The following is a 26,174-nucleotide window of genomic DNA, read 5'->3' as shown; positions in this document are numbered from 1 at the left end:
GGGGGTGACATGGAAGTGACAGGAGGAGACGTGGACTTCGGGGGAGACATCAGGAGACATGGTGGGGGTGACAGGAGGACACATGGGCTGACAGGAGCGCCATGGGGGAATCAGAAAGGACAGGAGGAGACATGGAGGAGGAGACAGGAGGACCATATGGGAGACAGCAGGAGACATGGTGGGGGTGACAGGAGGACACATGGGGTGACAGGAGGACCATGGGGTGACAGGAGGACCATGGGGGAGACATGGAGGGGGAGGCAGGAGTATGCATGGGGGTGAGAGGAGGACCATGGGGTGGGGGCATGAGGATGCATAAGACACATAAGACCAGGTGGAGACATGGTGGGGGTGACAGAAGGACACTGGGGGAGACAGGAGGACATATGGGAGAGACATGGGGAGACATAAGGACACATGGGGGACACAGGAGGATACCATTTGAGGTATAACTTCTACAAGGCGCTCCTGGAATATAGACGCACCAGGTTTAGTATTTTTTTCTTGTTTTTGCCCTCTAAACCTGGGTGCGTCTTATATTCCGGAGCGTCTTATACGGCGCGAAATACGGTATTTCTCAGTTTTCAGCCATTATAATTTAAAATGAATACATGCTACCGTAATTAAAACTCATGTATTTTATTTGCCCATCTGTCCCGGTTATTAAACCGTTTAAATTATGTCCCTATCACAATTTATAGCACCGATATTTAGAAATAGAGGTGTATTTTTTCAATTTGCGTCCATCACTATGTACAAGCTTATAGTTTTGAAAAATATAATAAGATACTCTCTTGACATGTATATTTAAAAAGTTCAGATCCTTCGGTAACTATTTATGTTGCTTTTTTTTTATTGTAATTTTTTTTTTATTAACAAATGTATTTGGGTAATTTTTGGTGTGGGAGAGAAACAGATAATTTTAAATGTAAAATAATGTAATGTAAAAAATGTATTTGGGTGAAGTTTACTATTTGGCCACAAGATGGCCACAGTCAAAAAATCATGATCACGCTACCAGGAACTACAAGGAGGCTGTGAAACACTTTTTTTTTCAGAAATACCGCTGTCTCTGATTAGAGAGCGTCTGTTTTTCTGCGGGGGACTTAGATCGGTGAATGGGAATTATATTCCCATTCACTGATCGGGGGGTAACAGCAGGCAGCGGAAGCACGCATACGCCTCAGGCAGCGGCAGCTGCACAGCCTATCTGGACGGATATATCCGTCCAGATAGACTTAAGTGGTTAAAGAGACTCCGTAACAAAAATTGCATCCTGTTTTTTATCATCCTACAAGTTCCAAAAGCTATTCTAATGTGTTCTGGCTTACTGCAGCACTTTGTACTATCACAGTCTCTGTAATAAATCAATGTATCTTTCCCTTGTCAGACTTGTCAGCCTGTGTCTGGAAGGCTGCCAAGTTCTTCAGTGTTGTGGTTCTGCTATGCACTCCCCCCTCAGGGGGGAAAGAAACACACAAATGATCTCTTGAGATTCAAAAGGAATGCTGTATACAGCCTGCTTGTGTATGGATGTATTTTCTATGTGTGGACATACTGTACATCAACCTACTTCCTGTTTTGGTGGCCATTTTGTTTGTTTATAAACAAACTTTTTAAAACTGTTTTTAACCACTTTTAATGCGGCGGGGAGCGGCGAAATTGTGACAGAGGGTAATAGGAGATGTCCCCTAACGCACTGGTATGTTTACTTTTGTGCGATTTTAACAATACAGATTCTCTTTAAGGAAACATTTGAAAATTTACCTCATGGGTAAAATCTAATTTTGAATTCACCAAAGTGTTATATATTTAATGAATGTTTTATCGATAAAACGTTCAATAAATCTATAACACCTTAGTGAATTCAACATTAGATTTTACCCATGAGGTAAATTATCAAACGTTTGATAAAGTGTTTGATAAAGCTTAGTGAATTGAGGCCATTGTCCCATATGCAATTGATTTTTTTTTTCTCTTGAGTTTTCTCATGGAGATAATTTTATTTTTAAAATAACCTTTCAGTACTTTGCAATTGAAAAAGTGCCACAAAGTAGATAAAAGTAGGTACCACTGTATTAATATTATTCTGAGTATTGTCTTTCTTGCTGGTGGTTTAAAATGCATGTTTATTGACAAGGTTTGAAAATAGCACCTAGAAAAAAAAATAAACAGTTAATAGCATCTGAGCCAGTCATGCAATCATGTGACAAGTGGTGCAGGGAGGAATTAAGGCTAACCTGGCAGATGCAAGTTACTTTACAACAGAAACATCTTGCAAAAAAGCAAGTGGCTGCTACTTTCTGGATGGCACTCATATTTTACTAGATATAATGCTATTTATTCACTACAGTTCTCCTGACCTGCAGTACATAAGTAAATCACCAGACCTGTAGTGGGATTTAAACAACAAAAAAACTGATTGCTAGCAAACATTTGCAGCCCTGTCACAGGGGTGCAGCTAAGGTTTTGGTGGCCCCAAGCAGTCCATAACTTGAGGCCCCCATCCATGAAAGAAGCTTTGCGCAAAGCGGTGGAAAATGGGTGTGGCCAAAACTTTATGTGGGTGGGGCCAAATACTAGCAGTTTCTAGGCTAAATTGCACCCAGGGCGAGGACGTAAAATGCGCCCCCCCACGTGGAGACAGGTATAGGTGCCTTCAGTATAGTTTAGATAAGTAGATGCCTGCAGCATAGGGGGGGGTGCAGGCAGAGGGAAGTTTTAACTCACCTGGCTACCTTGACCCTGCACGCAGCCTGTATCTTCATCCACTCCCGGCGTCTGTTGCATTGGTAAGAGCTCCCCTTGTGATGACATGCGGTTACGTCATAACAAGGGGCGCTGTTACCATAGCAACAGATGCCGCACACTGGGACAGAATGAAGATAGAAGCTGCATGCAGGATCGAGGCCCGCTTGCTGCTCTCTCCCCCCTCCGCTGCGCACACACTCCTGCGCTCCACAGCCAGCCGCCAGTGGCAGAGCGAGGCCACCCTTTGTGTGAGGCCCCAAGCAGGGGCATGGCTTGCCTGTATGCTGGTGGCGCCCCTGCCGAGTCATCTCAGAACATAGTGAGGATTGCTAAAAGGCTTGGAGGTTGTGCTTGCATGCATCTCCCATCGTACACCGCTCAGCTTTCTGAAATGAGAAAGCAAGATACTTTTTAACACAAACATATCTGGGTTTAAGACCTACTTCACACCTCTAGTCAGGCACAATGTAAAGAATTTATGAGCAGAAATACATATTTTCATATTGGAAATTAACACTAGACCTTTCTCCTGCTACCAAACATCCTTTATATTAAGAATATTGCCGCGTTTCTAGCCAATTGCTGAGTGTGGACATAACACGTTACCACTACTCTAGTATGTAAATACCTTTATTTATACAGATGTGTACACCAGGCTAAAAGAGGAACATCAGAAGAGGTAGGAGGGAAGGGCATAAGCTTCCAAATGAGGGAAGGGGATACGCTTCCAAATGAGGGAAGGGGATACGCTTCCAAATGAGGGAAGGGGATACGCTTCCAAATGAGGGAATGGGATACGCTTCCAAAAGCTCTCTGTGTTCTAATTGACCCGAATACTTTTGCCATAAGTTAAAGGCTTCTTGGGTCACTAAGCTCTTCAGTACAGGGGAACCTCCTTAAAGGAATACTGTGGGGGTCGGGGAAAACAAGTTTAACTTACCTGGGGATTCTAATGGTCCCCCGCAGACATCCTGTGCCTGCGCAGCCACTCACCGATGCTCCGGCCCCGCCTCCGGTTTACTTCTGGAATTTCAGATTTTAAAGTCTGAAAACCACTGCGCCTGCGTTGCCGTGTCCTCGCTCCTCTTGATGTCACCAGGAGCGGCCTGCGCAGTACACTCCTGGTGACATCAGTGGGAGCGAGGACACAGCAACGCAGGCACAGTGGTTTTCAGGCTTTAAAGTCGGAAATTCCAGAAGTGAACCAGAGGCGGGGCCAGAGCATCGATGAGTGGCTGTGCGGGCACAGGGTGTCTGCGGGGGAAGCCCCAGGTAAGTTCAACTTATTTTCCCCCGACCCCCCTACAGTATTCCTTTAAATCAATCCAAATATCCTCCTTGCCATAGCCCAGCCTGCACCAGACTCACCTGCTATTGCAGCATATGGATCACTGATTAACTGTTCTCAATTTTCTCCTATTCCAGCCCTCCAAATTAACTTGTGCTATAAAACTACAAGTAGCGCAGCTGAAAGCCAACATCAATACTGTGTATAATGTATTAGTCACCTGTGTCTCGGAGGAATACACTGCACACATTGTGGCCACACTGCAGGCTCTTGTAAATAACTTCTCCCTTTGTTTATCCATTGACAGGCCGCTACTTATAGGTGCCATTCAAAAGCTTCTCTTTTAAGAGGCTTGGCAGCACCTGCTGGCTCAGGAAACAGACCTTCGCCAAACAGTGGCCTATTCAGCTGGAAAACACATTTTAATATAGTTTTACAGCTTAATACCCGGGATTTTACAATAAAAACAGCTATGCATATATACCCTTTTTTCTTGTTTTTGTATGCGAAGAGTCAGGAAATTAATGCCTTAAAGGGCACTTAAACATTAAAGTCAGTCTATAGAATTATTAAGAAAACATTAAACCCAGAATGCCATAGGTCGAAAAATATTGTTTACTTGTAACTGACCAACGTCACATCTGTTCAGGTCTGGCTGCCCGATATCAAGCTGTACAGTTCATGTAACAGTGCTGGTAAAAGGAGTATAATGTGAAAGAGAAATGGCAGAGTGACCTGAAATAATGAGATAGCATGCTAAGCTTTAGATAACATTTTCATGGTAAAAACAAAACAAAATTGTTACGTATTCAATTCTATTTTATTTTTATTGTGCACTTCTGGATAAATAGGATTTCCTCACAGAAACCATCAAATATTCAAATTACATACGTTGAATGGGTGTTTGTAGTGGGAAGAGAGTACAAGTGGTTGTGCAGATAGGGAAGACATTGCCTGCCCCATTCACTCTGTATCTCTCCCATGTTCAGTGTCTTTCCTCCTGCTGCAGTGCACCACCCAAACATTACATTTTATACCCCCCCCCCCATCATGTTCTTCATTCCTCCTGCTGTATGTCACCATAGCAACATGCGTGTTACTTCAGCAACATATGTAGCCCTAAGAGTTAACGGACAGTTCTAAAATTACCCATAGCTCCCTTGTGCACTACATCTTTATCGGACTTCTGGTGTTATTTAATTGAGTGCAGAATATCAGAGTCAAGCAAATAAAACCAACATGCAGATTTTTGCTGCTCCCATGTTACCTCTCCTGACCCCCTTCTTAGCCTAAACTTAACCTCAGTCCCTGCAGCTGTGTTTTAAAGCCTGGTACACACTTACAATTATGATTGGCCAATCACTGACCAATGTTACCCACCTGCACATAGTATGAGGGCCAACAGATATTTAATACTATGAACCGATTTTGTAGGTAGACCCTCAGAGGCAGTATAATTGGTCAGTGATTGGGCAATCATAATTGAAAGTGTGTACCAGACTTTAGCCCAATATACACATTCAATTTTCATTGGCCAATGATTGACCAATTTTACTACCATGTAGTATGAGGGCACAGATATTTATTACTCCGAGCAGATTGTGTAGGTAAGCTCTGATACTACGTGGAGGAGGTAAATTTGGTAAGTGATTGTCCAATCAAAATTGAAGTAGCTTACCAGGCTTTACTCAGATTTCTTCCTTACCACTACCCCCAACTTTAACCCCGCACCTCACTTAAACCCTTTCCTCCAAAATGCCTAACACTAACCTAACCATTGATGTAAAATTAACTCTAAAAACTTTCCATCATCAACCGTGACCTAACCCAATGCTTCTCCCCAGCCTTTATTCCTCTAAAACCCTCTGACACCCCCATAAAACTAGCAGTCATGGGTTGGGGTGCAGGGTGCCAATTATTGCTCTTGATGCTCTTTGCACTCAGAAAAATAATTCAACAATTGTGGCTGTGTTTACCTGTCTCTGGAACCTTGTGAGTCTGGATTGCTGTGACAGTGGACATTCTTTCGATGAAACTGGATGTTCTGAAATACAGGAAAAAAAATTGAGGCACAGGCAAGATCTCAGTCAATTACAAAAAGTCAAGTTCACCATAAATATCAAGAAAAGGTATCAGCAACAGGACTGATTAATTTTCCTGGCTGTATGCTTAAAATCTAAATTCTGCACCAATCTGCTTATATGGTATGCAACTGATTAATTTTCCTGGCTGTATGCTTAAAATCTAAATTCTGCACCAATCTGCTTAATTATAAGTGTTAATAATTGGGGCTTCTTCCTGTGTTACCATTTGCCTATTTCAATTCATTAGCCACAATTTGCATATCTTTAGACTGGCCCTGCCCCTGTGTGGCTAGAGTCTAGTATATTCACAGCTGTAATCAGTCTGCTTGTTAGCATCTATCTAGTCAGGGATATATTAGCAGATCATATAGTCAGCATGACCTTGGTCAGCAGTGTATAAATTTAAGGGTATTAATTTTAAGGGTACTTTAGACCGAATTATACCAGAATTGAGCCAGAAGGGAACAGAAGTGAACAAGCACAAAACTCTGGGCCTGTTGTTCATCTACTGATTTTCTACACCCTGCATAGAAGTACCTTCAATACCATATTGAACATACGCCAGCTAAACATACAGCCAGCTAAATTTAAGCACTGCACACCCGCTTACCAAATTACTGATGGTTTCACCGTGCCTCACCAACCACACCACTGCTGATCCTCGCTGGCTGCTCCACTGCTGAACTCCCCACCAACTGATCCATCACCGACCTCCAGACAAGTTACGTCATTACCAACCAGACACCCCATCTACCAATCACACACAGCTGGATTATTTTTGCCATCATTGATGATCTGCCAACTTCACTGCTGATCTCCTATGGACTGCGCCTTACCAGATTGATTATTGATGCAACTTTGCTGAACCCCTTCAGCCACATCATTGGTGACATTTATCTCATCTTGGTCTAACTGCTGTCCCCCTGTCTATGCCTCCACTCTCCACACCCCATCCTACCTTATCCCTTCAGTGCAAAATGTACCCCTTCCCTCCTAATAACTCCCTGACCCCTCCACCATTTCCCAGCTATCTCCCTCCCCATCTTGCTATCCCCCATCACCACATGCTCTACCTCCACCTCCTTTTACACCTTGTCCCCTTTCTGTTTCCCCCGCACCCTCTCCCCTTCTGTCTTTAAACTCCCTTTTGGCCCTCAACCCCCATGCGCCTCCCTTCCCTCCCCCCCACACTCTACCCACACACCCCCTCGGCATAACCTTATTCCTATCCATCCTACCCCTAGGCATTCACTCCCTGTTTCCTGTGGCCTCTGGAATGCCAGGTCCACCCACAATAAGCTGCTCTCTGGAACTCGCTCCCTCCAGCCACCAGACTCGCCCCCACCTTTTAATACCTTCACACAAGCTCTCAAGACTCACCCTTTCATGCTCGCATACCCCCCTACACGAGCACCATAATATGTTTTTTTAGACACCCTCTCAACAGATACACCTATTGTCTCCACCCCCACCCTTTAGATTGTAAGCCTCTGGCAGGGCCCTCTCCCTTAGTGTTTCCAGCTTGATTATGCAATCTTACTGACAATCACCCCTTTTGTGGACTATAACAATCTCTATTTTGACCTATGACACTGTATTATCAAATCATTTGCATGATCTTGTTTTGTTGTGAGTTTCCTGTATGTCCTACCTTGTATGTTAACCCTTTTATCTATTGTGCAGCGCTGCGTAATATGTTGGCGCTTTATAAATACAATTAATAATAATAATAACAGGATGCAAAGCACACAAACTATCATGGTTATACTTTAAAGAGACTCTGTAACAAATTTTTCAGCCTTAGTTCTTCTATTCTATAAGTTCCTATGCCTGTTCTAATCTGCTCTGGCTTACTGCAGTCTTTCCTAACTGCACTGTCTCTGTAATAAATCAATGTATCTTTCCTCTGTCCTGTTTGTCGGGCTAAAGCTTGATTGTGTGGAATGTGCAGGGCTGCTTGTGATTGGTAGGAGCGATACACACCCTCTGCAGGCCCCCTGCATACTCTGAATGACTCACACTCTATGCTTAGCTGAGCCTATTAGAAGCTGGTTAGTTTGTTTGTAAACACTGCCTAAAACTGTTAATTACAAGCCAGGATTGCAGCAGAGAGTGGCAGAAACAGCACAGAGGGGCACAGGAGAAAATAATGAATAGAATGGTATGCTTTTTATTGTAAGAATATTAGAGTACAGATTCTCTTTAACAGCTGTTCTATTACTCCCTGACAAAGCTTTCCCTGGGAAGCGGGAGGATTAACAGGAGGCATCCCACTGTAGTAACTAATAGCATTTGGCCAAGTTTACAACTTGATGGAACATTGCAGGGTAAACCAGTAGTGGTGGATGATCAGAGCAGGATTAACACGATATGGTGCTTAGACAAGATAGCAAATGTGGCTCCCCCTGGTGGCTGCCTAGCTTCTTTATGTTAAAGAGAAACTATTAGCAAAAATATGCCCCTCCCAAAAAACACATACGGTAAGTAGATAAATACTTGCTCTACTTACAAATGTATTGTAATGTCCTTCTCCTTCCATATAATTTTATATAGTAAATTAGGAGCATTCTCTTGATGGCAGGGGCCATCTTGCGTCCTCAGAGTAGATTCCCCTCCCCCCGCACTAATTATGAGCATAGCAGGGAGGATAAATGCAGCAAGCACAGACTCGCCTAAGAATGGATCCAAGCGCTGCCATTCCCATCTATTCTCTGCACTACCGCCGGTGGTAATGCATAAAGTATAGAAGGGAACTGCAGCGCCTGGAACCTTTATTAGGAGAGTCTGTGTGTGCAGCCTTTATCCTTCCCCATTGATCAGCGTGGGGAAGAGGGGGAATGCAGTGGCGGCAAATGCAGCAGGCGGGCAGAGAGGGAGCAGACATGCTACTGGAGGAGGGGGGCAGAGGACAGTGACAGAAGAGCCTCTGGCCCCCTTCCCTGCGCTCTAACAGCAGCTGGATCCACCACAGTGAAGAGGAGACCAGGCGGCCAAGCGCAGAGGGGTGAGTGACAGAGGCTTTAGCCAATCAGGCTGATCCAGCATGCATGTCACTTCTCTTTTGCGTCTGTGTACGATGTTAGAGCCTGGGGGCATGGGGAGAGAAAAGCTCATTTGGAAAAGAGTAAGATTGATTTCAAACTTTTGAATTGCCTGGTTAGCATCCTTTGTATCCATTTAATAGCCTGCAGTAGATCATTTAGTATTTTATGCCTAACAGTTACTCTTTAAGGTAAATTGGGGAATGGGGGTCAGAAGAGGTGGCAGCCAGGCCCCTGGATACCAACCAGGCACTAAGCCCAAGTTGCCTTGTGGATGATCCAGCTCTGTAGGATGATTCAAGTACTCCCATCCAACCTGCCAGCCAAGATTAATGCGATTATGAATGGATGAAAAAAAAAATCTAATATTAATATGCAATTTCAGCAATTCTTACAGACTCAGTGGTGGGGAGTTTGGGGTGCAGAGTACATCACTTCTGTATGCAGTTTTAAGAGTAGGTTGGCAGTGGGAACTGCAGTATTTTACTCTCCGCACACGTTTCCTTTAGTATACATCAGCACACAGGACAGTCACCAGAGAGGGGATGTTTGTGTGGTATTGTTGTCATTGTCAGAGGAAGTGACCCTCCACAGCGCTCACTTGTTCTACCTGTTACTATATTGAGACACAAATTGTTTCCAGCTAATACTCCTCTCACTTCCTGGGTACTGAAATTAGCAAGTAATACGTAAACCACAGCGTCTAATTATAGATGTGCACCGTTAGCTAAAAGGTACACGACAAGCTACAGTTTACCAACTAATCTAGTCTCATATCTCCTGTTATAGTGATTTACTGGTGACATATTGTTCTCAGTGACCTCCCTGTATGATGATAATACATAAACTAGAACATACAGAGAACAATTTGTAAGCGTAAATTCAGCCAAGCTTGCAGAGGCAGCTTAAGTCTTCTGTGGGAATATCTGCAGCTATGATACATGTACATCTGTTAAGGAGCCTATTTTATAGCTTAGAACTTAAAAAAAAAATAGAGGTTTATTGTGCAAAATTCACAGGGCTATTGTGCAAAATTCACAGAGATAACTGGTATTGCAATTGTAAAGTTAGAGGCACTAAACAGATTCTTAGCAAAGAATAATACACATCAATTGATCCATAACAATAACTTAGAGGCCCATTGCATTAGTAGAAGTTATCATGACATTGAACATAGACTTTTACATTGTAATGTCAGCATACGTTATGCCTTATCCTTTCACTTGTCCCAAACAAGGTGAAAGGTATTCAGCCTCTCTGTACATAACTGTTTAGTGGGACTCCCCTATTAACTCTGCTGCACCATGCTTCAAAGCAGGGCAGGTTAGGAGACGATCATTTTAGTGCAGCCTCTTGCCTTGCGGCAAATAACGTTTCAGACAAAAAGGTTCCAGTACTAAAGTGCAAAACCTCATTGTGTGCAACTCCTAGCAGGCATAGAAGGGGATTTAGTGTCACAGGGGTACCCATTTTACTGTAGAGTAATTGGACCACCTGCGTCCAATACCGTTTAAACATGGGGCATTCCCACGTCAGGTTTAAAAAGGAGGGAGGGAGGCTGAACATTATTGCTGAGAAATGGATTACTCTTGGCAACCCGGGAAGGGGTCAGATAGGACTGAGGCACAATATAGAGTTGAGCAATGCGCTCAGGCACACACAGTGAGGTTTTCTTCACTGCTGCTAAGGAGTCTTCTCAGTCCTCTGTGTCTATGGCAACACCTGGGAAAAGTGCTGTAGAGCCCTGCATTACCTTTGGTATGGATAGACCTAAAAGGTGGCAGAAAATCTGTGTCACATTATCAGCAGATGATTGGAAGACTGGAACTTGCATCAATACAAATCCAGGGGGGCTGAACATTTAGGGTAAGTGTTGCTGACAAGAGAATTACTCTTGGCAACTTGGCAGCTATTACAATTTATTCCAGCCAGGTTTGTGCAGCAAATTGAATTTACTGTAGTTTTCAAGTGACTAACGAGTTCTTGATTTCATTTCTGACTTGTAGCTCATGATCTCCATTCTTGTGCTGTTCTGTCACACCATAACGCAGCCATCTCCATCCTGGGAAGTGACGTGAGACTAAAAATACCTCTGAGGCTTAGAATTTAGAAAAAAACAACTGCCCCCTCACCACTTACCCACCCCATCTGCCCTGTAGCCACATATTACAGGGTGTGCACTTTGAACATACTGTACAGTGTGAAAGTCCCCTACTGCTTTCCCACGTCCTATTACTCATGTGAGGTGCCGATCTGTCACACCTCATATCCGGTATTCATTTTCAAACTTTGTGAAATGACATTTCCTCTAAACTAGATCTGCAGACCGTAATCTCAGTGTTTTTTCAACATTCAGCTGTGGGGCTACTTCACAAATTGGAAATGTTTTTTTATTAAGTACTTTTATGGTGTCGGGTTTAGTTTTAACTATTTGCAGGAAAGGGAAAGGGGTACTAATGTACCCCAATACTCATTCTACCTGGAAAGGTAGCCTGGATATCTGAGCCACCTTTATTAAAAAGTGTACCAGAGGCAACATTGGACATGGAGATAAACTTCTATGTACAGTGCAAAACATAACCAGGCTGCTTTGCTTTAGACATGGAAGTGATAGCTAGCAAATTAAATCCATAAAAGTTTTCCTGGCAGAATACAACTTCTGAGAACAGAAGGAGGTAAAAGGTCAGCAGGAACTCTTTAACCACTTGAGGACTGCAGTGGTAACCCCCCCCCCCCCCCCCAAAACCAGGGGCCCCCACCCCTAAAAACCAGGCCATTTTTCATAAATTGAGCCCCTGCAGCTTTAAGGGCTTGCTGATAGTACGAGGTCAATAGTAACTCACTACTTGAGGACCGCAGTGTTAACCCCTCCCCCCCAAGACCAGGCCATTTTTAATGAATTGGGCCACTGCAGCTTTAAGGGCTCGCTGCAGAGCCGCGCAACTCAGCACACAAGTGATTTCACATCCCTCTTTTCTCCCCACCAACAGAGCTCTCTGTTGGTGGGGTCTGATCACTCCCCCAATGTTTATTTTTCTTTTTTTTTATAAAAATGCCTGTTTTTTATAATTTTCCTTACCTCCTTCCCCCAGTCAGCCGATCGCTTCTGTGTCCCCAGTACAGCGCTGCCTTAGATTGCAGCATTGTACAGCCGAATTAGACGGCAGTTTCGCTGTCTGTCTTCTAGCAGAGATCGCCGCTGGGAGACTGAAGGTGGAGAGTGGAGCGGTCCTGGGGCTGCCGCTCCATTTGGCGTGGAGCGGCCGACAAGAAGTTAAATTTATAAAAAAAAAAACATGGGATATCGAAGTCATTTTGGGGAGTAGGAGGATAAATACAATGGTTTATCTCATCAGTATATTTTCACCTCGAATTTAAGGGTGTCTCAAATTACACTATAAGTCACGCCCTGTAGCTTACCCCACGTGTGTTCTGTTCCATACCTCTTCTTTGGCACCTCAGATGAAAATAAACCATTGGCCATGTAGGCTGATATTATTCCGGTAGTGGAGCCCCATATCGGATGCTGTTCAGTCCAGCCAGGTAGTAGAAAGGAAAAAAATAACAAGACCTTAAAATGAACAGTTATGAGCTTTGTACATTAATTGTTATATATTTAAAACCAGTGGTGTATTCCCCCCTCATAGAATAAACACATGGAGCCAAGCATTCCTATTAAAGGACGACTGAAGTGAGAGGGATATGGGGGCTGACATATTTCTTTCCTTATAAGCAATACCAGTTGCCTGGCTGTCCTGCTGATCTTCTGATCTGACAAAATTGGCTGCATGCTTGTTTCTTGTGTGATTCAGAAACTACTACAGCCAAATAATACCAGTTGCCTGGCTGCCCTGCTGATCTGATTAAAAGGCAATAAATATGGCAGCCTCCATATCCCTCTCCCGTCAGGTGCCCTTATGAATGGCATGCCTGGTCGCTTTATCCATATAGTGGGCTTCCACATATACAAGGCAAGTTTCTTGATAAATGTACTTTCAAGGCAACCTTTACCTATAGCAGATAGCACACACTGACGACGTTGGCAACTTCTTACTGTAGCTTTACACGTACGCTGTGTGCTGTAGGAAATGTAATGAATTTATCACTGAACAGCAAAGGGTGACACTGGACGGAAACCGCTTCTTAAGTAGAACATTTGAAGTAAATAGAAAGATCTTGGCTAAGTTTCTGCTCTGCTAGCAGATCTTGCAGTGTTTACATTATGTGGAATAATTGTATTTCTTTTCTCTTTTGTCTGCAGTTAATGAAATCATCAGGAAGGAGTTTTCTGGCCTGCCGGTGAGAAATCAAACATAGAAGAGGGGGGGACCTGGCAGACATCTTTTACTGAACGTTTCCTGTGCAACCTGCGCGATCCTTCACACCACCTTCTGTTTCCTGTGCGACCGCCGCATATTCCACTTCTGTAAACATCAAAGCTGTAAAGCTCATTGTCCTGTCATGATAAATATATGGCATAAACTGAACTCGATATGGGAAATCCACCATCGCCATACATCAGCACTCGTCCTTTGAATCTTGAAGGATGATGGGAAAAGCTCTGAGGATCTGAACAATTGGCGCTTTACATGAGAAGTGTCAGGAAACGCGAGGAGGATGCGGACGGCGTGACTTTCCAATATCAGGACATTCACATAGAAGACTTGTACAGATCTTCCTGGCTAATGCTTGTGTGGTTACAGGGTTTATCCGTGGCATGATGTGCTATTTCTCCGGTGGGTAATGTGGCAGGTTCCAGCATGCTTGGCCAATCAGGTTGCCTGCCCTTCCCATGTTGCCACATAACAACCCACCACTGGCACCATCCCTCCTACTCCCATCTCATTATGGGGCAATTCCAATGTCTGTCCAACAAAGACATCCTCCTGCCTCTATAGCACCTTATGTGCCCCTGCCTTGCTGCCAAGTTATATCCTATATGATGCAACAGTAGAAGACAATCATATCAGTATATTTTACTTAAAAAAAATAGTATATACATATATTTCTATTGTCTTTTGTATAGATCATTTGTGGTATTTAAGACAGGGATTGTGCAGAGTTGGCACTTCTTTCCCCAGACTGGACCTTTCTGCTCTCGGATTTGTACAGCCCTGGAGCCCCGCCCCCTTGCTTCCGCCTATAAAGTCTATAATCTTGTTAGCAATCCCCGTCTTAAATTCCACAGTGAGATCTCAGATCTTCTGACAGCAAATGTAAATATTTAATGCAGAATATGTTATTTATTGTGTCTAATCAAATGTTTAGAATGATATAAATTTAACTAACTTGCTTGTTTTATAAGATATATAGAACTGGTCTTTGTATATTTCTGTGGTATAGAATGTTTTAAATTGAGAGTTTATCAGAGGAGCGCCTCCTGCAGGTCCCAGAGACCGCTTTATTATCACTAGGGCAGAGCCTACAGTGCATCATATCTACCCCCCCCCCCCCCCCTTCCCTTTAGTGAAAACATTAGGATTCCCTTCTCCGGATAAGGTTTAGGAAGCACTCAGACATGCTTTATGCACTACACAACTGTTACAGACAGACTTAAATTTGGTTGTGTAGTTATGCATATGCGGTTAAATGTCAATTCAGGCTCTGGTCAATAATACAGGATGCTTGCCTTGCTAAACATAGCTGTGTTTTAAAATACTGGCGCATGACTCGTGATTTACACAAATAAATAGTACCCATATGGTACTATACTCTGCTCTTAGCGTGCTGGAGTAATGGTAATGGCTTCACAAGGACAATGAGTAGAGCAAACAAGGAATTTACAACAGGTAAAGAGTAAATTGTTAGAAGCATATTATTGTAATAAGGAGCAGCACAGCCTGAAGCTGGTTTACTATCAGTATAAATGACGAGTAACGGCTTATACTGTACATAAAGGAAGTGGCAAACTAGTTTTAAAAATGGAATGAAATCATGAATGCAAGTATAGTGTTCAGGCCCCAATGTTAAATGTCCAAGTGTGGTCTCCACTCCCCCACAGCATAAACTGAGGTGCTAGTCAGTCCGCCAGAGCACCAGGTCGGACACCCAGTATAAGGTCCACAAGGACCAGCACACTCAGGGATTTCTTCCAAAACTCAGAAATCTTTATTACAAAATCTTCAACATCGTAAACATTAACGGCTCACATATTTTAATGTTTATGATGTTGAAGATTTTGTAATAAAGATTTCTATGAGTTTTGGAAGAAATCCTTGAGTGTGCTGGTCCTTGTGGACTTTATACAGGCACATGTACCAACAACTACCGAACATTAACTGTTGCCTAAAACCATTAATCATTTTGGGTGACTGATATCTGTACAGGTGTCTTGAAGTTGTGTTGAATTTATGTGGTTGACTGCTGTTGTATTCTTCTTTCCACCCTCTCTTTATGGACATAATGGCCTCGATTCATAAAGCATTCCCGCATTCGGAAATGCTGAAAACTGCTCACTTTACCGACCACACAGCAAAATCTGTATTCATAAAGGCTTTTTCCGCATGAAAAGCCGACATTCGCGAGCAGAGTGATCAATCACCGCCTTGCGCGGTGATTATCATAGCAAAAGTAACAAATGTCAATTCATAAAGATTAGAGGTAGCGGTATGCGGACGGGTATTACCGCTACCTCTGATGTGGCGAGAAGCGTGCGGAATACAGTGCAGTGAATGGGACAGACCTCCCAAGCAGCTGCAGAGAGAACACCGCACGGAGGGATTCCGCCTGCTTCTCCTGTTTCCGCATGTCTCCCGACAGCCTAACGCCTGCCTACAGCGGAATATCTCCACACGCCTGTCACAAGTAGCAAAATTTTTATGAATTACCACCCTGAAGGCGGAAATACCGACAGCGGTGTTTCCCCGCTCGACGTTACCTTCCCGACAGCACTTTTATGAATCGAGGCCAATGCTGCTTAGCAGGGAGTCATGCATGTCCGAACACGGTCAGCTGAAACGGTCATAAAATATAATTTTAGATAACAGTGTTATGACATTGACTTGCTTATTTGCTGAAGTATAGCAAAAGTCATTATCCTACTTCTAACTGGACCATTAACTGTAATATCCAGTGCAACTGGCAGCTGCTACAGGATACGCTTTTTCGTGTTGTATATTGTAGGGTGGGGACAAAAGTGCATTCACAGACTAATGCAGCTTTCTTGTATTAATCTGTTCTGTTATCAGTTAAAACTCCAGTTCTGCTCCACCACATCCCAATAGACAGCGCCGCCAGCTATAAAGTGAGCGACAGATCACAGTTATGACCACAGGAGAGGGACTATTGTAAAGACCTGCACAGTAACCGGTTCCTCCACACTATATCAGCATTAGTGCAGAGAATATATTCTTCAGGAACATAAATATCACTGTGTACTCTTCACCATTTAAAAAGACCAGCTAAAAACATTAGCACCAAACCTGATAATCCATTTCTGCTGCTCAGGTATTGGTGTCAAGATGAAATGGGGCCCTAAGCAAGACAGCCGCTGATGGTTACCTGGCAATTGTTTAGTAAGAATTTGTGAGGGCTAGCATCCACCAGGCCCCTAGATACTTTTCAGGCCCTAGGCAACTGCTTAGGATTACCTTCTGGATGATTCGGCTCTACTGAGCAGGACTATTCCCACTCCTCTCACAAGCCAACCACAAGGCCAAAAATTCCAATCAAGGGCTACAGTAGAAGAGATGAGGGAAATAACAGCCTTGAGAGCTTCCTGTGGGACACACAGTAGATGGCTGCATGTGGCTGTGGGGATTTACTGCCAGTGATACAGTAATAAATGAGACAAGGATGATGTGCAATATGTAGCTTGCTGGGAAAATACTGGAGAAGTCCTAATACAGTAGTATATATAATAGAAGTAGAATGTGTCTAGCTGCCATGTGTTAGGCCACCCTGACAGCACTCAGCACTGTGCTGTCAGCAAGACCTTAATGTGTTTATCCAGCCAGGAGATGTTCTGTCTTTGCCTGGACGGCAGACATGTTTGCACATGAGGAAACTGTTTTTCCTCAGTAATGTGACTGTTTTCACCAGCGTGCCTTCCTGCCATTGTACCAAAGAATCTCGCATCACATTGTCCAAGCTCTGAACAGCTCCTGATGTATTTTCCATCTACGTAATACGGTGTCATGCGAGGAGCTGAGGAATGTGGTGCATGCGCCTCTCAGGTGTGATCTGCAGTCACACGAGCTCGCTGGCATAAAACCCGCAACCGTCTCCATTCCTAATGGAAGTGTAATGTGCCGCTGTGACAGTTCATGCCCACCTTCAGCCAAAACCTGTTTTTCTTTCACTTTTTAGCTCCGATAAGATCGGGAAGCTTCTGGGTTTCATTGCTGCATGCTAGGACTTATTTTCAGACTTTATCAGCTCCCCTGTATCAGCCAGGGGCGTTACTATAAGGGTGCAGGCACCGGCGATCGCAGGGTTGCCGAGAGCAGCGAGGTGCCCCCAACTACTACTTTACTTGCTGAAACAGGAAGAGTCCATCCTCCACATCAGGTGTTGCACTTGTTTTGGGTGTGAAGATCATGATGTCCACATTGTTTTATGACCCTTGTGAGATGGGGCCCAAGCTGTGTGGGTCACCAGTGGAACATTGGGGAGGCCCCAAAGTTTTGCTGGGGCCCCCTTGATTTGTAGTTACACCCCTGGTATCAGCCACAACTCCTGATTTATGGGCATACACAGGAAGATTGCTATACAGGCCATCCTATAATAATAACCCGAACATTTGAATAGTGCTTTTCTCCTGTCGGACTCAAAGCGCTCAAGAGATGCAGCCACACGCGCTCAAGAGGCCACCCTGCAGTGTCAGGAGTCTTGCCTTGAACTCCTTACTGAGTTAACTACTTCTGCCAGGAATTCGAACCCTGGACTCCAATGTCAAAGGCTGTGCCCTTAACCAGTACACTATCCAGCCACTGTAGGATGCCACTCACGTGGCCAGGGTGCAGCACTAAAACAATCCAAGAAGATAAACCACCAACACTCCAACTCCGGCAATGTTTAAAAGTTGAACACCACCTGTTTGTGTGTCCACTGAGAAGATTTTCCCTCACTGGTCCTCAAAAATGGAAAGTGAGGCTAAACCTGACCGGGACAACATGGACAGTGGTATAGAAAAGTGCTAGAGCATACGCTTTGTACTGAGGATACCTGTGTGCCTCCTGGCCTGGTGAGTCACTAATTTACAAGAAGTGAGGGGGAATTTCCTGAACACAAACAAGAAAACATACAGCTAACAGGTGTTCTGAACATTCTCCAATCTGTCCAAAGCATCAAATCTTTTCCCTTGGGGTTCCAGAAAATGTGATAAAATCACACATGAGCACCATTATTTTAGGACCACTTTTTGTTAAGGTGAAGTCACAGTGATCGTTCAGTAAGATCATCAACATGCTGCAGCAGTTACTCTTGTATTCCGTTCAGCGCTAAACACAGCGACCTGCCCTATAAAGTCCATGCTAGCTATTCCCTCATCCACTGTCACATTTCTGTCATCACTGGTGACAGAGCTCCACTTACAGTGGCAATGTACACACTTTAGATGAAATAATCAGGGACAGTTGCTTGGGCTGAGGAGCATATAGTGTGTATAGGTGTCCTTAGCTGTTGCAGGCGACCTCTACAGCGATTTGAAACACTGTCTCCCATACTGTTGCCATGGGAAATTAGCATGCAATAAGGACACAGCATCAACGTCACAGTTGCATAAGCAGCAACGTCAATATGTCAATACGCTGTCAGTTCCTGATTCTCTTCGTTGCTAGTGTGAGTCTAGCTTCAGTGACTAAGCGCTACATTTCCCAAAGTGTGGTACTGACAGTATCCACAGATCAAGGAAGTCTTTCTGCACGGTTTGTCATAGCTAAATAGTCAGGCGGGATCTGACATCCAGTTTGGCTCCAGCCAAAGAACTACTATTTATATGTAAGCACAAATAAAGACTGTAGAATTTTTTTCTATTTTTTGTTTTCAATTTATCACAGTGAGTGGTTTATTATCGATTTCCCCCTTGCTGACAGGATTAATTCATTAACGTTTACATTCCAAAGCACAATATTTCCCATGTTATCCAAAACTGTAAAGAGAAAATTGACTAGAGTTCTCCTTTAACGTTGTATTTGCATTGCCATAATGCATGAGCTTTTCAGACGCGATCTGATATACAGCAGTTCATTACAATAGCCAGAACTGGAAAATACAGCCGAATAGCTTACCATTATTTAACAACTATGCATATACTGCAGTTATGTCGCACATTAATTACTCTCGAGTTTAAGAAGGGTGTTTTATTTTTGACTGGAGAGGAGCGTAACTAAAGTCGATGTTCAGTGCATTAACCTATTGCCTTATTTATCTATTTAGATTGTAAGCTCTTTGGAGCAAGGAAAAAACAGCCATGTGACTTTGTACATTTTCTGCATAGTGTCTTGCTACAGGAAGTGATGTAAATAGAGTTCACAGTAATGCTGCAAAGGAGAAAAGAACAGTTGCTGGATTTGAAACGTCCTCATGTGCAATACAGCAGTCAGAGGTGACAGAGGCACAAGGTTTATGTGACTGTATTGTCAGACCATGCGCTTGTCATAAATGGACCAAAGAGGCCTGGAAATATGTGCTTTGGTTTACAGAGGTCTGCATACAGCGTGCATGTCCCCCCTTCTCTCTGTGTTCCATAAAAAATGTTTAATGTGCAATGTCTCATAACATCCTGTATGATATTCTGCCGCCTTGCAATACAGCTTGAAAAAAAAAAAGTTCTCAGATCTTAACATAGCATGTTTCTTTTTTACATAAATACATTTTATATTCTGTATCTCTACACATGTGTCTGTCACTTTATTATTATGCTTCTCCATTGCAGGGGAATGTGAACTATTCTATGTGGTCACTGTGTAAAAAAAACGCTATAGAACCATCTGCAGGCCTTAGTCAGCGCAAAATGTAGTAACCAATAGCAACTAAGGACAACTGTAGTGAGACGTATATGGAAGCTACCAATGAAACCGGCTCCTGACCAGCTAACAGAGCTCTGTTGTCATACCGACGGCAGGACGAGTGAGCTGCGGTGAGGACAGAGAGGCGGGACCGTGCAGCAGCGATGTTGAAATCTACCTCCTGTCAGATATAAGTGGCCACAAACAGGACATAGATTTCCACTAGCGCGGTCCGGAAATGGTTTAGGTGATCTGTTAGTATACATGGAATTTACAGAAAAATATAAGTAATACTTTTACAAAGCAGGAAGACCAAAACGTTTTGGTTGCCACCAGCATTCTCTCCAATACTGCCTTATGGTGCCCATACACGGTACAGTAAAAATGTTCGATTTTACCAAAACTAATGAATCGAAAAGGTAAAAAAAAAAAAAAATTATCCCGTTTTCTCCGATCAGACATGTTGGAAAAATCTTTATATTAGATCATTGTTTCTGGATTTTCTGACAAATCGAACATTCGTGTATGGTTCCTCAAAAACAATGCGATTTTTTTTTTTCAATTTAACAGAATAATCGAACTAAATCTAATGAAAAATAATTGTACCATGTATGGGCACCATTGCATTGTTATACTTTATGTGAATGGAATATGAAGGCTGCCAATACAACATGCTACTTCGGTGGATATTTGAACGGAGAAGTTTTCTGCTGGGTCTCAAACCTTTAACAAAGCATGTAACTAGTGAGTCAGAACTCCTGATAAGCATACTGGTTCTAGGTCAGCCAGTCAGACCTAGAACCAGTATGCTGATCAGGTGTTCTGTGTCAGAACACATGACCAGCATACTGGTTCTAGGTCTGAGTCATAACAATTAGCATACTGGTTCAGAGTCCGTTAATCAGAACACCTGATCTGCTTACTGCTTCTAGGTCAATAAGATTACCTGATCAGTAAACTGGTTTGGCCTCATTGACCCATAACACCCAATCTGCATACTGCTTTGTGGTGAATACATTACCTTTAAACAGTATGCCAATCGGGTAATGTAAACACCTGATTGGCGTTAGGGGTTGGTGAGTCCGTACAACTGATATGTATACTGATTAGAAGTCAGTGTGTCGCAATTCCTGGTTTTAGGTCAGTAAATCTGAACATCTGATCCACATGGAACACCTAACCAGTATACTGGTTCTGGGTAAGCGAGCCAGGCCATCTGATCTATGGTTCCCAGTCAGTAAGTCGGTACACCTGATCAACATACTGGTTTTGGGTCAGAGCACCTGAACCACATACTTGTTCTGGGTCAATGGATCTGAACACCGGATCTACAGTATATACTAGTGTGGAATCAGTGAGTCTCATCTACAGCTAGGTCTGTGAGTAAAGACTTTGCAATACTAGTTTGGGGTCATCGAGCCAGAACACCACCCAATCTGTATAATTGTTTGGGGGTCAGAGAGTTAAAACATCTGATCTGCAATCAAGTTCTTGGGAAGTCAATCACTACATGTAATTTGCACACTGGTTCTGGGTCAGACAACACCTGATTTGCACACTCGTTCACACCTGATAATGCAAACTGGTACTGGGTCAGAGAGTCACAGGACCTGATTTGTGCACTAGTTCTGAATCAGTGAGATACAACACCTGATTTAAATACTGGTTCTGGGTCAGTGAGTAATGGGACCCGATTTGCACACTGGATCGGAGTTAGTGATTCACAATACCTGATTTGCACTCTGGTTCTGGGTCAGTGAAATACGGGACCGCGATCAGAAAACTGACTGCACGGATCTTCCCGGATCGCCTGCGCTTTCACAGCTGGCCATGACACTGTTCATGCTGTATTATTGATTGACTGATATTGTAGGAGTAACAAAGTTGTGGATGGGTGCTAGCTATGATTAGATGGTAAATTTGAAGGTACAGTGTCTTTAGAAAAGATAGACTAAATAAAAAATAGGAGAAGGGGACTGAATGTTTGTTACATCCTTATGGCCTCCAGTTATGAAGGAAGACATGGCTGAGGACTGTATGGTGAAGCAAATATTGTCACTTGCTTTTTGATGTATAAGCCTCCACCCACAGGAGACCTGGGTTCAAATCTCAGCTCTTCCTGTTCAGTAAGCCAGAACCTATTCAGTAAGGAGTTTCTTGGGCAAGACTCCCTAACACTGTTACTGCCTATAGAGTGTGCCCTAGTGGCTGCAGCTAAAGCACTTTGAGTCTGCCAGGAGAAAAGCGCGTAATAAATGTCTTTTTAACCATAAACGACCCAGTAGAAATACAATTACTGGAGCAGATTGAACAAGCTGCAAGCAAACATGGGGCCTGATGCATGTAGCTGCAGTAATATTGCCGCCAGCATTACTTCTGCCAGCAGGTACAGCAAGTTATGCTATTAGCGCAACCCACGGTGCTTGAGTAGCGGGTCCGTTGCTATGATAAGGAGCGTTATTTAAGGTAATGCTCAAAAGTAACGTGGGTTACTGTGTTACTCGAGTACTGTGGGTTGCACTAAGAGTAACTCGTAGTACCAGCTGGCGGTAGTAAGGGTAATATTGGCATGCCCTGTCTGTGTATGGCAATATTACTGTAGTTACATGCATCAGGCCCATGGGGTCATAGTTATGGGCGTTTTTTCAATATGATTTTAATCGATAATTTCCAGAATGTCTGTTCTAATTTCCGATTGATTTTGTATAGAAGTGATCAGAAAAATAAATTGGAAATCAGATCGGACTGGTTGATCGAATCTGATGGGAAATTGCATTTTATGAAATTGCATTGTGTGTACCAGGCACAAAAATTTAATTACAGTTAAAATAATGTTCCATAGTTTTAGATTAACATGTGGATAGGACTTTATTGTTTCCTGTTAAAGCAGTTCTGGGAAGGCAGTTATCAGGACTCCTCAGTACTGCTGGGATAGGGCCAGGAAGGTCGGACAAAGCCTTTAGACTAGTGCTGGGGTCAGGTTAGTCTTACAGGAAAGTATCAGGTAAGTGTTAACAATAATTCAGGTGTAATTCAGGTTAGTGTTGATGTTGGGGATGGTCCAAAAAGGTTTGGGTTAGGTGAAAGGTGGGATTAGTGGTTAGATTTTGTCAAAAAAGTTGCAGCTATTTGGAGGTAGCCATTAGGGCCCTTTTCCACTAGCAGTCGCTAGCGTTCACGCTGAACGCTAGCGATTGCTGAAACGCAATTACCGGCGATTCCCCGACGTTTGCGGCCGCGATTTTGCTATGCTATGCACTGCATAGCAAAATCGCGGCAAATATCGCTCCGCCACGCGTCCGCGTTCCCGTAAAAAAACTAATCGCGGTAGTGGAAATGACCTACCGCGATTCCTATGTTAAAAAGCAAACCGTAGCGATTGTAAAATCGCTAGCGGTTTGCGTCTTTCCGATTCAGCCAGCGCAAACGCGCTGGTGGAAAAGGGCCCTTAGCAAGGGAACCAGGATGCTGGGAAAGATCCAGGGCAAGAGGAGGAGAAAGCAGCAAAGGATGAAATGGCTAGATAGTATGAAAGCAACAAAGATGAGCTTAGACAAGCTTCGAGAGGCATTAGAGGATAGAGTGGCCTGGGCTGCTATGGTCCATGGGGTTACAAAGCCGCAGAAATGGCTGAGGGCTAGTATCCAAGGAAGCACCAGAGTTCCAATTGCCAACCTTCCAAGAATTATGGAGAAAGCAAGGGCATTTCAGGAAAACATCTACGGTACTTCTGCGTCATTGACTATAACAAAGCCTTTAACCACTTGAGGACCCACCCTTTACCCCCCCCCCCCTTAAGGACCAGCGCTGTTTTAGCTGATCTGTGCTGGGTGGGCTCTGCAGCCCCCAGCACAGATCAGGGTGCAGGCAGAGCGACCAGATCGCCCCCCTTTTTTCCCCACTAGGGGGATGATGTGCTGGGGGGGTCTGATCGCTCCTGCCTGCCGGGTGTTGCGGGGGGGGGGGGGGGGCACCTCAAAGCCCCCCTCCGTGGCAAAATCCTCCCCCTCCCTCTCCTACCTGGCCCCCCCTGGTAACCGGGCTGCACAGGATGCTATCCGTCCTGTGCAGCCAGTGACAGGCTGTCCCCTGTCACATGGCGGCGATCCCCGGCCGCTGATTGGCCGGGGATCGCCGATCTGCCTTACGGCGCTGCTGCGCCGTACAATGTAAACAAAGCGGATCATTTCCGCTTGTGTTTACATTTAGCCTGCGAGCCGCGATCGGCGGCCCACAGGCTATTCACGGAGCCCCCCGCCGTGAATTGACAGGAAGCAGCCGCTCGCGCGAGCGGCTGCTTCCTGATTAATCAGCCTGCAGCTGGCGACGCAATACTGCGTCGCTGGTCCTGCAGCTGCCACTTTGCCGACGCACGGTATAAGCGTGCGGTCGGCAAGTGGTTAAACCTCTGTGTTTACCCTTCCAATGCTGGTCTAGTAAAAAAAAAATGCTGGTTGCATAGAATATGCTGTAAATAATTTTTTAGAGCAAAGTTGAAATGCAGGGTTATATTCCGCTTTAATAGCATATTGCAATAAATTATGGCAAGTTCTTTAAGTGTAAAAGATTTGATACTTACCCAGGGCTTCCTCCAGTCCCATGAGCACTGATGTGTCCTTCACTGTCCTTTCAAGTGCCTCTGTTCACCTGGCATCTGTTCCAGTAATCTGGCTGAGTCATGCCAGTTGGCTCTTCTGCGCATGCTAAAGAATATAGCCTGACTGTTCACTGGAAGGAGCTGTTGAACACACAATGAGAAGGCGGGACTCATCGGAGAAGACCCTGATGCTGGGAAAGATCAAGGGCAAAAGGAGGAGAAGGCAAAGAATGGAAAGGAAAAGCTTTCAGAGGCATTAGAGCATAGAGGGGCCTGGTGTACTGTGGTCCATGGGGTCCAGTCCAAAAGAGTCGGACATGACTGAATAGTGACTGAACCAGTGTCCAAGAAAAGGAAACAGAATTAGTGTTAGGGTGGGGTGAATGTCAGGGTCTCATTGATGGGGGTGGGGAAGGGGTCGTTATGATATCTGGTATTAGTTTGTAACCCCAAAGGTCTTCTATCCAGACTTCCAGTTTTCCACATTTCATAGTAATTCTGTAAATCATTTCCATGATTTTCCCATCACCTTCACACAACATACGACACAGGAAACACTTGAAATCCATAAATCACATGCTTCAAGTCTCACATCTGTCTGTTATCTGACCTCCAGTATGAAGCCTAATGAATGAAATACAGATTAGTGGCTTCATCCATCGACTCTATAATGTGCGAATCATCACAAAATGACAGTAATGCAGGAAACCGTGTGTCAGTACACAATGGTCTGACCACTTCCATCACAAAACTGATAACACTGACACAAGCTGAGGTTTTCTCTATTGATCACTTACACGGTATGTATTTATGTATTTCACAGGCCTGATATCACTGAGTAAACCACAGACAGGCATTGCTCTATAAACAGATGCAGTCAGCAACTCCCTTCTAGGAATGGCTGAACATCATCAATGAACGTTCGTGGCAACTTTAATGGCAGGCAAATGTCTAAAACCGTTAACGGTTAAAAGCAAAGTCCCTGTACATGCTAGAGTTATCATATTTGGAGGGTATGTTAAAGTTTACCAGAGATCTGGCTATCTAAAGATTTGAACCTTACCTGCGGCTTCCTCTCACCCCATAAACACAAGTGAGTCCCTCGCCGTCCTCCCGCGGTCTCCTTTTCAGCCCCGGTAACTAGCTCAGTCGGGTCCAGCACGCGCATGCACAGTAGTTCCAGACTCAGGCTCGAACTGAGCCACCGAACCACCAATTTTTCCATCAGTAGACCCCGGCCGCCCCGCCTCCTGGGGGCCCCAGAGCTGAGAAGGAGGGGGGCACAGCGCAGAAAGGGGGGAAATTGTGCACAGAGCAGCTGGGAGGGGGAAGCCTCCCCCCCCCTCACCTAGGGGCCCCCCTTTCCGCGCTCCCCCCTCCAGAATTGCAGCCAGCCAGCGGCAGCAGCGGGGAATAGCTTACCGACATCTGATTTATAGCTCTGCGTGCCGCTGGGCTGGTCTC

At 44.2% G+C, this 26,174-nt stretch overlaps 1 protein-coding gene across 3 annotated transcripts in view; it reads left to right on the top strand.

The window, feature by feature from the left end:
- NFATC2 (nuclear factor of activated T cells 2) overlaps positions 1–15,241 on the top strand; it is a 197,238-nt gene extending 181,997 nt beyond the window's left edge. For 2 of the 3 annotated variants that reach the window (XM_068262424.1, XM_068262425.1), the window contains one exon: positions 13,426–15,241. In XM_068262424.1, coding sequence (XP_068118525.1) covers positions 13,426–13,481 — 56 coding nt within the window. In that variant the 3' untranslated portion in view covers positions 13,482–15,241. Of the gene's footprint in view, positions 1–4,346; positions 4,423–13,425 lie in introns of those variants that run through there. The other variant, XM_068262426.1, reaches the window with a different exon arrangement.
- Positions 15,242–26,174: the final 10,933 nt, after the last annotated feature.

The sequence above is a fragment of the Hyperolius riggenbachi genome, chromosome 12 (genome assembly GCF_040937935.1).
Source record: "Hyperolius riggenbachi isolate aHypRig1 chromosome 12, aHypRig1.pri, whole genome shotgun sequence".
Lineage (NCBI taxonomy): Eukaryota > Metazoa > Chordata > Amphibia > Anura > Hyperoliidae > Hyperolius > Hyperolius riggenbachi.
Note: the sequence above shows the minus strand (reverse complement) of the source record. Positions and strands in the feature narration are given on the sequence as shown.